General features: G+C 50.3%; 1 protein-coding gene, 1 long non-coding RNA gene and 1 other non-coding gene across 5 annotated transcripts in view; 1 reads left to right on the top strand and 2 right to left on the bottom strand.

Moving 5' to 3' along the window:
* Positions 1-12778, bottom strand: part of LGR6 (leucine rich repeat containing G protein-coupled receptor 6) — a 126392-nt gene that overhangs the window by 87788 nt on the left and 25826 nt on the right. For both annotated transcript variants that reach the window (XM_033198351.1, XM_033198352.1), the window contains exons 2-3: positions 6847-6918; positions 4374-4445 (exon numbers count right to left, since the gene is read on the bottom strand). In XM_033198351.1, coding sequence (XP_033054242.1) covers positions 4374-4445; positions 6847-6918 — 144 coding nt within the window. The remainder of the gene's footprint in view (positions 1-4373; positions 4446-6846; positions 6919-12778) is intronic.
* On the bottom strand, positions 566-666 carry LOC117077105. Its single transcript, XR_004434686.1, has one exon. It is a non-coding gene; the product is annotated as a small nucleolar RNA U13 (small nucleolar RNA).
* LOC117075737 lies at positions 1958-5233 on the top strand. Of its 2 annotated transcripts, XR_004434094.1 has the most exons (4): positions 1958-2017; positions 2315-2418; positions 4376-4481; positions 5001-5233. It is a non-coding gene; the product is annotated as an uncharacterized LOC117075737 (long non-coding RNA). The 2 variants fall into 2 exon arrangements; XR_004434095.1 differs by lacking the exons at positions 1958-2017; positions 2315-2418 and adding an exon at positions 2887-2972.

Below are 12778 nucleotides of genomic sequence, written 5' to 3'. Positions count from 1 at the left end.
GGCAGGAACCATGAGTGTCATGTCCAAAAGGTATAAAAGAGGTGATCCACCAGTGGTTTCCAAAGGCTTCTTTAGTTCTGTAGAAGTGCTTGGGGGTTATAGGACGGGTAGGTAAGATACAGCCTGGAGTGTACCACCCTCTTCACTGGCTTTAACCAGAGACCTCCTTCATCTGTTTTATGTATTGAGACGTCGACACAAAATGTTTTTTTTTTTTTTTTTTTTTTGAGACGGAGTTTTGCTCTTGTTGCCCAGGCTGGAGTGCAGTGGTGCAACTCTCAGGGAGGTTGCTCACTGTAACCTCCACCTCCCGGGCTCAAGTGATTCTCCTGCCTCAGCCTCCTAAGTAGCTGGAATTACAGGCATGTGCCACCATGCCCTGCTAATTTTGTATTTCTAGTAGAGATGAGTTTCACCATGTTGGTCAGACTGGTCTTGAACTTCTGACCCCAGGTTATCCACCTGCCTTGACCTCCCAAAGTGCTGGGATTACAAGCATGAGCCACTGCGCCCAGCCCACAAAATGCTTTTGATTTTAAGTTTCCTTTTAAAAAAAAAAAAATCATGTAAAGGGGTAACGTGTTGATGTTGTAACAAGGTCCAAGGGTGGCACATCTCACTCATGAGGGTGAACACTGATCATCACGTGTATGAAATACAAAGAATCTATTTTAAGTTTCCATAGCTAAAAATGTTGGAAATTTTATTCTGACTCCTCCACTTTAAAAGGTGAGGAAACGGAGGCTCAGAGAGAGGAAATCTGAAATCCTCCTTAACACCTGTTCTGGGGTCTGGTGAGGCTCTGAGTCTGACCTCAAGGCTTGTGACTGCACATGAGATCCACTTCCTGTCCTCCAGTCCCTTGAAAGACTGCTTCATGTACAGGGGCGACTTAGAGGGGGCAGCCTTCTCCCCCGAGCCAGGTTGGTGAGGCCCGGACAGAGCCCAGCACTCCCAAATGACGAGCATGTCCCTTCATGGGTCAGCTCAATTCAGTTCATCAACACTAATGGAGCCCAGACTCAACCAGGCATGGTCACCGCCTAGCCAGGCGGAGAGTAAACACAGTTATTGTCAAATGAAGACGGCTCCATACAGGGTGAAAAGGGCTACACTAGAGGTCAGTTCAGGGAGATTTCCTCCAGGATGGGTCCCAGAGATGCTAACTCCCAACCACTCCTCTATGGCCTGGAGCCAGGGTTTCATGTGGGATGAACCCCAGCTCAGGAAGCAGGAGCTGCCTTCTAAGAGCCTTCATCTTTATCGAGATGGCATGGGCTAAAAATCCACAGTCACAGACTTATAGGGATTTGGGGCTCAATCCAGGAGCAAGGCACCTGGGAAAATCTCCTGCCCAGTCTCTTGAGGGCAGGACGGGAGCCAGGTCCTCAGACTGTTACCCCAATTTCCCAGATCTGGGGCTGGTGAGAAGCAACTGAGGCCCAGCAGAAATCTTTCTAGATGCCAGGCCATCATATGTCAAGCCAATCTGGCATAAGGAGGGAGGAGCTTGTCTTCAGAGCTGGGAAGATGACCAAGTCTCAGGCCTCACCCAGCTCCCTGGGAGGGCAGCTCTGGGGAAAGAAACCTGTGATGGAGACAAGACAGGAAACTTTTGAGATAAAGACTGGAGAAGTCTGACACACACACGCACACACACATCCCCACACCCTTAGGCCGCAGGTCAAGATGCAGGAGCTCTGGCCAAAGCTGCCCCTATGTAAAAACAGGTAGGACAGGAGCCCCCAGAGGCTCAGGCATTTTCCCACATGCCTAGGGCAGAGGGAACTGCGGCTTCCCTTAGCACAGCTCCAGTGCTGAGCCAGGATGGTGAGACTAGTCATGGTTAAGACTAGCGTCTGGACCTTGCCAGCTCTACAGGACAGAGGTAGCAGTGTGAGACTGAAAATTCCCTGCAGGGGCTGACTCTCTTGATCTGAGCCTGGCCAGAGCCTATGGGTTGAAGACTTAGAGAGCTTGCAGAGGAAGAAGAAGATCTTAAGAGTAATATTTCCAGGTCAGGCAGGGATGGGTGGGGGTTGGGGGGTGTGGGAAAGACATGAGAGAGGGCTTCTGTCACAGTCATTTAAGAAAGGATCAGAGAGGGAATCTTCTTTATTTAATCCTTTGCCTCGGGAGAGAAGGACCAAGGCAGAGTGTCCCACAGGGAGAGCCCGGCCTCTGAAATAAGAAGAGACCACTCAGATAAGGGTCCCAGGCCCAGAGAAGACTGGGGAGCAGCTAAGGTGACCGTCTCCTGGTACAAAAAATAGGTTATCATTATCACAGTGCCACTGCTCTATTTTTCTTGCAGCTCTGAAAAGAAAGCAATGGAAGGAACTACAAGGGAAATTGACATCAGACATCAGAGAGTAATTCATGCCTAGGATGCAGGTGGAATCTTCTGCTTTGAAGCATGTAAGAGGATAATTCCCCAAGACCACCCAACCCATCCCTAAGGTAGAGAGGTTCTGTAGGCCAAGGACTGACACAAAGGCTTTGGGGGACCAGGTGATCTTTGAGGATGGGGCAAAATGAGGCTCAATGGCAAAGTGGGGAGTGGACAGCCTGGCTCTCCTCAGCTCCCACTCAACTCCTGCCTACAACCTCCCCCTGCTGCCCTACTCACTGAGCCAAAGGTGCCATTTGCAGAAAGGGGGGCGGGAGGCCTGTGGTTTCTCTGAAGCTTTGATTTATTGCCTAATGCAGGCAAAGAAGAAAGAGGAGGCTCATCTCTAAGCCGGAGTCTTAGGAATGGGACGTGAGTCTCACATCTTCTGAAGGCCCAGTAAACAGAGCCCTGCTCTCTAATCCAGACTGCAGGTCTGAGCCTGTCACTGGGCACAGACACATCACCAAGTAGGCCGCCTGCACTGTGTGTCTGTTTCAGAACGCCTCCCCTGCTCCCCAGGGCAGAGATGTTTGTGGGGAGAGAGACACAGAGAGGAGACAGGAAGAAGCAGAACTGAGAGGTAGGGAATAGTGGGGCAGGGAGAGGGACAGCAAGGTCTGAGACAGAGAAGGAGAAGGGGGAGACAAGGAGACTGAGGCTGGTGACAACAGGAGAGACCCAAGGACAGAGCAGAGATTAAGGGAAGGATAGAGACCAGAGAGCCTTGGGAGTCAGAGATTCACAGACAGAGGGGCCAGAGACCAACAACACAGGGAAAGGAGAAAGTGCTTAGATGTGGAGTATTGACCTTGACCAGCTAGAAGCCTGGAGCTCATGGGCCAGGCGGGGTAGGACCACCACTAATCCATCAGCAACTCTGAGTGCATTTTTAAAAGATATCCCTTTCTGGGTGAATACAGCCCCAAGCCAGGGCACAGGACTGGGATTCAGCCCCTTCTCACTTCCTTAACCAGACGGTCTGGTGCAATGAACAACCTGCTCAACTGTACAAAGGAGATCTGCAAGTCAAGTCAGGGGTAAGGGAGTAGCAGAGTTGGGAATGACTCACCACTTTAGGGAAGCCCCAAATGCTCATTCTATTGCATAAATGCTCATTCATTCCCATTCTATTGGGAATATCATTCCCCAATATCCTCCTTTTCTTCCCAAACCAGACCCTGTGGCAACGCGCCCTCCCTGGGAAGCTCTCCTGTCTACCTTCAGTCCCTATGTATCTGCTTCCTCCCAATTCCTCTTATCCTCACTCATCATAAGAATATGAGGAGGCTTGGGGAGGGCAGTCTTAGTTGGAACAAAGTGAGTCATGAGTTGGGATGGGAGGAGATTATGTCTCAGCCTTCCTTTCCCTGAAATGGGCAATCAGTTTGATGGCAAGTGGAAGCCAGGTAAAATAACAAAAGGTCCTCTCCAACTCTCACTTACCTTTTGCTTCAAAGGGAATAGGCAAAGGAGGAGCAGGGAGGAAGCAACCTGAAGACTGGAGGAGGGAATATGTTTACAGCCAGAATGGAAACTCAGTGCTACAGCCACAGAGACTAAGGTTGGGTTGCAAGGAGAAGAAGAGCCAAAGAAAAGTCACCTGAATTTCCCCTCTCCAGAAACAGTCTTATCCCTTTCTTGGGCTAGAGTTCATGGGGAGAGACCTGTGGGTCTGTAACTGAACTCAGCCCCACAAAGACCTATGTCGATGGTCATTATACACTTTATTTTTTTTTAATGTTTCACTTCCTTTTAGTGTGGCTGAATGTAGCAGGTACAGTTAAATGTTTGTTGACAAATCATAAAGTTTGTTACAGACAAGGTGAAGCAAAGAAATGGAAATAACAACTGAAACTGAAAGTGAAGATAAGGAAATAATAAGCAAGGCAGTGTTAAATCAAGACCTGGGTTCTGAAACTTTGATTTGCTCACAATTCTCAGTGCTGCAGCTTTATGTAAAATTAGGTGTACCTATACTTACAGGATTTTCAGGCTGTAGAGACCAGAGAATGCTTGTCCTGGGATGTGTGAGAGATGGTTCCCAGAGAGACGCCTGGAAATCAGAGACAATGGTCAACGATGTTGGCAGGTAACCCAAGGAGGTGGTGACATCCATAAGTCAGTGTCTTGGGATAGGGGAAGGGAGGGCGGTGGTAAGAACTACCATTTATTGAGATCTACAATGTGTTTAATACTTCACATGCATTGCCTCAGTTCTCACAATAATCCTGTAAAGTGCCTATTACTTTCCCCAAATTTCAGGTGAGCAAACTGAGGTTAGGAGAAGTCAACCACATCCCCTAGGGGTCACAGAACCAGTCCATGGCAGAGCCTGGTGTTCTCACCCAGACCTGACTAACTTCAAGGCTCACGGCCACAGTTTCCCCTCATCCTGTTCTGTACTAACCTGGATTAACCACCACCTGCTCTCAACTGTTGGACTGCATCATACGGTGTCATCAGTGGAGGGATGAGTACCAGGGGGTGTGTCTGTGTCTCTCCAGGCCCTAAACTACAGCTAACCCTCGCTAATCCAGGAGGGTTAGGAAACGGGGTGTTGTAATTCATCTAAGATTCTGGTCTAATTAAGCATTTCCACGTCTGTCAGGGGCAATCACCAGTTCTAAAAGGAGCAAATGCAATGAAATACACTCAATGCTGAAACCTGACTGAGCAGAGTTTAATTGTGGATGAAGCCACTGCCTGATCTCCAGAGTCCCCAGGGATATTATTATGTGCATCAGTTGCTACCAAGAGGTTTGTAGATGTGGAGACTATGCTGGCATACCTCAGAAGCTATTTTTAAAACATAATAATAAAAGTCTCTTTATTTGACATTTATTGTTAAAAAAAAAAAAACTGTGTGGAAAGGCATCGTGACATCTGAGGTCTCCTAGCTTGGGTTCTGTAGGTGGGTATTTGCCGTGGAAAGGTCCTTTAGGTGGAGCCTCTAAAATGGGTCCTGACCTCCCACGATGTGAGAGGTCTGCCTGAGCTCCTTGGCCTTTGCTCTTGCTTTGCATTCCTACCTAAGCTAGGTCATCTCCCCGTCAAAAGGCCCCTCCACTGCCTCTTACCCTGTCCATCTCCTTGGAAAACTGGTTTAATCTTCCTCCTCCAGGAAGGCTTTCCTGCCCACCGGCCAGGCCGACCCTGACCACTTCCTTACACAGAATGCCCTGGATGCCTGAGCCAACAGCTGCCACATTCTCCTGCTAACTTGCTGGCCACACTGCTCTTCAGCCTCACCTGGACCTGGGGGTGGCAGGAAGGCTTTTATCTTGTTTTCTCCCAGAGCACCTTGAGCTTGCCTGTCTACCAGAGGCGGTTCAACAGGTACTTGGTCTGGAGACCAAGCCATGGCCCTAGGGATCAAAACTCCAACAGGGGCAGGTTGGTTGCATCCTTGGGGAGCACTGTCTAGGGCCAAGGTGGGGAGGTCTGTTAGGGGAGTAGTGGGGCCAGGGTAGAGGTGAAATTGTGAATGCTTTCAGGGCCAGGGACTCACAATTTGTGGTTTCTTTGTTTATTTTTTGTTTGTTTGTTTAAATTCTAAAAGAGTTAGACAAATTCTGAAAGAGCTGTAATACTCAGTTTGAGAGGTTTAAGCAAAATTTCTAGAGCCCCAAGGATCTATGTGGTGTGAAAATAAGAACAAACAGGGCTGGGAGGTGTTGGAGATATAGAGCTAGGATGAAAGGAAGGATTGGGACAGAATGACCTGGCTTCCCAGAGCAGGCAGTCAGTCACTCTAACCCAGGAGATGGTTTACTTATGAGCTCCCCTCACATATAAGGCCAGATTTAAGAATCTCAACCTGAGAGTGACCACTGTGGGCAAGGATTCACCAGGGAGGACTTTGTTGAGGAAATGGACCTTTACTGTAAGGGAGAGTCTAAGAAGTGGATCCTTTAGGCCATGGGGAACTACAGAAGGCTTTTGAACTGGTGAGATGCATCCTGAAGGTGTGCAGAGTAATTTAGAATGGAACGAGGGCATCTGTCTGTTTGGAGGCTGGTTCAACCCCAGGATGTGAGGGGACATCTGGGGCAGTAGCAGTGGGACTAGAGAAACGGGGTGGAGGTGAGAGACATCCCAGAGAAGAACCACCAGGCCTTGGGGAGGGGATGGTGGCTGGACACAGGGGATGACAGCAGGTCAAAGATGACTCCCAGGGAGAAGTGTGACTATTCACATTAGGAGGGAATACTGCAAAGAGGAACTGGTTTCAAAGAGGAATGGAAGCTAGATCCTAGACTTCCCATGCCATGTGGCCCAGCATGTCAATTCACACCTGGGACAGGTGTCAGCTAAAGAACATCCTGCTGTCAAGAACAGTCTTAGCTTCCCAAGTCCCTTTCTCTTCTCGCCACCCCACCTCCTGGGGAGCCCTGGTTCCAAGGATGTTAGACACAGCCCATGCTTGCCTCCCACCCTGCAAAGCGTCTACTCACAGCTCCTCCAAGAAGCGCAGGTGGTGGAAGAGGCCAGGCTGAAGCTCTGTGAGGTTGTTCATACTGAGGTCCCTGGTGGAGAGAAAATGGGAAAAGGAGCTGTGAACTCCCCACTTGGGCCATCTGGCACTGTCCAGGTGCCAAACCCCCTTGAAGGACCTCTGAGATTCCCACACTACCCCCCACTAGGCCATTCTAACTCCAAAGCCAGTCTGGCAACAGCAGCTGCATTCTCTCTAAGAGCAAGAACTAAGCTGGGAGTCAGGCCTCCTGGGCCATTTGAGGATTCTTTCTATATGGTCTCCCACTTTCCCCTCTGTCTTTCACCGTTCTTTTGTGAGACTCCCCTGGGACTGGCTGTGATTGGGATTATGCAGGAAACTGGCCTCCCTATAAAGGGAGGAACTAGAGTAAAATTCATAGAATTTCAGAGCAGGAAGGGAGGGATCACCAGAGACAAATAATATCTCATCCACTCTTTTTACCAGTGGGGAAACTGAGGCCCAGAGATCACTGCCATTCCGATCTGTGGAGCAGGCTCATTCAGTATTCATGAACTGGTAAGATGGTCCCTGGGCTCCCCATGGGGGACCATCCTCTGATTCAATCCCAGAGCTAGTGGCATTTCACTGCCCTTTGAGGTGCCTACCAGGCTGTACCTGTTTGCTTCCCTTAGTCCAGGGGTCCCCAACCCCGGGGCAGTAGACTGGAACCAGGCTTTGGTCTGTTAGGAACCAGGTGGAACATAGAGAGGGAGGTGAGCTGAGCGGGCGGGTGAGCATTCCCACCCGAGCTCCACCTCCTGTCAGATCAGCCAAGGCAGCATAAGATTCCCATAGGAGTGCAAACCCTACTGTGAACTGCGCATGCGAGGGGTCTAGGTTGTACGCTCCTTATGAGACTCTAATTAATGCCTGATGATCTGAGGTGGAACAGTTTCACCCCAAAACCATCCCCCACACTCCACCCCCATCTGTGGAAAAATTGTCTACCATGAAACTGGTCCCTGGTGCCAAATAGGTTAGGGACCACTGCCTTAGTCCACCTGGAAGACTTGACCCTTGGCACATCACAGAATTGGCACACCACTAGATTCCCAAGGGGTGTAAGCATCCCAGTCCCTCTGCGGATCCATAGCCTAGATTATCTTAAGCCCATATTATCTGACAGACCCTGTGGGGGGTTTCAGTGTCACTGTCCTCTTAGAGGCCCTGAACACAAAATAATCACAATAATTACCTTGGCATTTACTGGAGGCCTACTCTGTGTCAGACACCAGCTAACCTTTATCCAAACAACCTCCCTCCATTCTCATAATAACCCCAAATTAGCTTCCATCATTATCTCCATTTTACACTCAAGAAAACAAAGAGAAAGGAGCACTGAGCTTTGAAGTCAAAAGGCCCTGAGGTCACATCTCTCCTCTGCAGTTACCTGTCAGATCTTGGGCCCTTGACCACTGGGCCCCAGTTGACCTCATCTATAAAAATAGGAGAGCACCAAGCTGGTAGGGTGCTTGTAAAGATTAAGTGAGCTAATGTTTACAGACTGCCTAATAAATAGTACGGACATGGTACGTATTTGCTTTTCCCCTCCTACCTTTCCCTCAGTGTCCTGTGGGCAAGTGTCCCAGCCCCACAGGCCAGTGGGAGAGGGGCTGGTGCCTTTTCCACAGGCCTGTGGGGCTGGGACACTTGCCCACAGGACACTGAGGGAAAGATGGAAGGAGGAAAGTAGTAGAGAGGGGTTGGTACCTTCCTCTGTGGGTCCCACCCTGTGTTGGCATCTTCTTCACAGTTTGTGCCTGGGTGAGCAACAGTGTGTGAGACTGTGTGTGTGCCTGGCACATTTGGGTTCCATCCTACTTCAAAATCCTGATACCTGATTCTCATCTCTGCCTGCCCCTTCCCTGAGGGGGTACAGAGGTGGGCCCAGACCAGACACCACAAGGCTGGGCACTGCCCCCAAGCCTTCTTGAGGCTTTCTCCTTTCCCTAGACATGCACTGTCACCCTCAAACCTCAGTGTCTCCATTTCCTTGCAAGAAATGCATGTGCTTTCTGTGTGTGCCCAGAAAGGCAGGCTGGGGAACAGCCGGGAGAGTGTGTGCTTGGGAGTCCTGTTCCAATCTATAAAAAGACTGTTTAGTCTCAAATGTTTTATCTTTGATAAAGCCTGGGCTCCGGACTCCATGTCCTCCAAGGAAGGGAGACATTCCGTGCAGGGTAGAACCAAGGAACTGGCATGCTGCACCCAGCGCTGCTTCTCATCTACTGTTCCCTCCCTGCTGCCCTGTGGAAACAGTAGGGTCACCTCTGGGCTTGCGGGTCTAGAAACAGGGCTCCGCAGAAGCTGCAGCTGGTGTGCTGTGGCCACAGTTTAAGGTGGGAGAGAGGCAGAACCGAGAGAGTTTGCTGATGGATTTTTTTTTCCAGAGTTTCACTGTTGTCACCTAGGCTGGAGTACAGTGGTGTGATCTTGGCTCACTGCAATCTTCGCCTCCTGGGCTCAAGTGATTCTCCTGCCTCAGCCTCCCAAGTAGCAGGATTATGGGCACCTGCCACCATACCTGGCTATTTTTGTATTTTGCTATTTTGTATTTTTGTACAAATGCGGTTCACCATGTTGGCCAGGCTGGTCTCGAACTCCTGACCTCTAGTGATCTGCCTGCCTTGGCCTCCCAAAGTGCTGGGATTACAAGAGTGAGCCACTGCACCCAGCCTGTTGATGGATTTTAAGCCAGGGTTTGGTCCTCAGGATGTTTTCAGGCCCCACTAGCCTCGGATTGTGGCTGAAATGCGAAGGTGCAGGAGCACACTGGACAGTGTCAGGAGAACGTAGGGCGACGCCCACAGAAGCCCAAGCTGCAGAAGCTAGGCCGGATTGGACTCCTCCCCCTGGTGTCCCACCCCTGGCTCATTCTCAGCAAGGCAGGAGGCTTGAGGTGCCGAAAAAAAAAATGATTACCTCTAAATATTTACCCTGTGCATTTCTGGATGTGTCTCGACAGGAACGCAGCGGGAGTTCAAGGAGCACTCAGGGCATGTGACTCAGGCCTCATCACTCAGCTGTCCCTCCAGGGGCCGGCCGCAGAGGCTCTGATGTCCTTCCATGGCCCCCACCCCACCCACTCCCTGTGCCCCACCACCTTGACTAGTGGCCTCATTGTTCTCCCCTGCGGAGGAGGGGGCCTGAACCCCTCCACTCCCCCCACATCCTGCCCCAAGACAACACAAAGCCCAGCTGCAGCGCTCAGTAAAGGGGCTGGGGTGGGGCAAGGAGGCGAATTTCAACTGTTCAAGGGTGGAGGGAGCCCCATTCAGGGCTAGCTCTGTCACAAAAGGAAAAGGGGTAAGGCTGGTGCCAGGGGAAGGGGAAGGAAGAGGAGCGTGCAGAGCTGGAAGCGGGAGGTGAAGTGGGGATTTCAAGGCCGAGAGCCACCAAGCCAATGCCACGGGCCCTGGGAATGGCTAAGGGCCCTGGCAAGAGGCACCGGGCCCTGCTGTGGGGAGGCTGTGCTTGCACAATGACAGGGAAGGAACTGACACACAGAAACTCCAAACACAGAGGTTGCTCTGTCATGTTGGTGGTTCCTACTGACATACGACTGTCCTGGGAGGTTGGCTGTGCAGCTGGTTTTTTGTGCAACTCAGAGAGCACAGCTCAAACATTCAGGCTATGCCTGGACCCAGGGGAAATAAGAGTACACCTTGATCCTTGGGTGCTTGGGGTTTGGTTGTGGCTACATTCACTGGGCTGCATGAACTTGTAGATATGTACAAGAAGTGGGGGTCATGGGTTGGGATACCTGGGCTCTTGGATGTACTTGTTTTGAGGGTGCCAGGCACGTGTATGTCATGTGTGAGGGCACATGTGTTTATCTGTACCTATGCATGTACAGCGAGGGGACTGACATGATGGGTTGTGACTTCATTCTGAAGCCTTCTTCTTGGGAGCCCTTCGGATTCCCAGAGGGGCTACGAGTCCTCTCAACTGGACACAGCCATGATGGGGTAGGGATGGGAAATGTCTCAGGGAGAGGCTTGCAGGAGGGGAATGGAGAGGAGAGAAGAGAGGGGCAGTCCTGGGCATGCAAAGCGGAAGTTTCTGGCTGCACATGAGGAAAATGTTCTCAGAGTTTCACCCTATGAGGCAACCAGACCACCCAAGGAAACTGGGTAAGGCAGTGTCACCATGGAGACAGGGAACAGGTTTGATAAGAGGGAGGATGCTGGGGAACGGGTCAGAGAGCAGCTGAAAGGGGCTGGGATCACAGGAGACCCTCCGCTGAGGCAATCTGGCTCATATCCAAAGGCCCGAGGGGATTGAGTTTGTTTGAATTTTTCCTATGGGAGGAAGAAGCAGTGAAAGACAAGCCCCCTGGGTCCCCTGGGGGTGGACCTGGGGGAACTGTGCCCACCTTCCCTGCTGGAGAAGAGGCCAGAGGGGCAGAAACCCCTTTTCCACTGTCCCATTGTGGACTCAGGTTGCCCATCTCTGCAGCCACGAAAAAGCCAGTTATTTTATTTATGTATAGATTTAAGGCATATAACTTGATGATCTAATCTCTGTATACATTGTGAGATAATCAGCACAATCAAACTAATTAAGATAGTCATCACCTCACATAGTGTGTGTGTGTGAATGTGTGTGAGTGTGTGTGTGTGTGTCTAATAGGAGCACTTAAGATCTACTTTCAAGAAAAAGCCAGCTACAGTGGCCAGGAGGTGACCCCTGGGGTTGGCTATGCCCCACAGTCCCCTCCTCTGTGAGGTGCTCCCAGCACTGCCTGTCCCCATGGTATTTTGCATAGGATCACTCAACAGTGCTTACTGAGCACTTATCATGCATGTAGGACGGCACCTGCCTTTGTTATCCCCCCAGCACAACACTCACTAGCTGTGTGACCCTGGTCACATCACTTCCCATCTGTAAGCCTCCATTTTCTCACCTGTGATATTGAAATAATAACACTAGTTACCTCACAAGAATTGTAGTGTGGGCCGGGCGCGGTGACTCACGCCTGTAATCCCAACACTTTGGGAGGCTGAGGCGGGTGGACCACCCGAGGTCAGGAGTTCAAGACCAGCCTGGTCAACACGGTGAAATCCTGTCTCTACTAAAAATACAAAAATTAGCCAGACCTGGTGACAGGCGCCTGTAATCCCAGCTACTCAAGAGGCTGAGGCAGGGAGAATCACTTGAACTCAGGAGGCGGAGCTTGCAGTGAGCCGAGATCACGCCACTGCACTCCAGACTGGGCGACAGAGCAAGATTCTGTCTCAAAAAAAATAAATAAATAAAAGGTTGTAGTGTGAGATAAATAAGTCAATAAATATAAAACACAGTGCTGGCTGGGTGTGGTGGCTCACACCTGTAATCCCAGCACTTTGAGAGGCCAAGGAGGGTGGATCATCTGAGGTCAGGAGTTCGAGACCAGCCTGGCCAAAATGGCCAAATCCCATCTCTACTTAAAATACAAAAATATAGCCAGGCATGGTGATGGGCACCTGTAATCCCAGCTACCTTGGGAGGCTGAGGCAGGAGAACCACTTGAACCCGGGAGGAGGAGGAGGCTGCAGTGAGTCAAGATCACACCACTGCACCCCAGCCTGGGCAACAAGAAAGAAACTCTGTCTCAAAAATAAATCAATAAATAAAACCCAGTGCTCAATAACTATGCCTTACTATTAATATTCTACTCATCTAACTGAATTATAATTATTACGATAGGATGACACAGATGACTATGTGTTTCTTCAAGGCAAGGACTTAACCTTAGTCATCTGTGTATCCTCCAGTCCTATCAGGGTGCCTGAAATGGGATGCTCAATAAATATCCAAATGAGTGCATTACAGACATAGACAGGTGATGTTCCTGTGGCCGAGCCTTTACTCTAGGGAAGTTCTTCCTACTGCCTAGTGTCAATGTC

Source organism: Trachypithecus francoisi, unplaced genomic scaffold (genome assembly GCF_009764315.1).
Source record: "Trachypithecus francoisi isolate TF-2019V2 unplaced genomic scaffold, Tfra_2.0 Lachesis_group5, whole genome shotgun sequence".
Classification (NCBI taxonomy): Eukaryota; Metazoa; Chordata; class Mammalia; order Primates; family Cercopithecidae; genus Trachypithecus; species Trachypithecus francoisi.
This window is presented reverse-complemented; position numbering and strand designations above follow the sequence as displayed.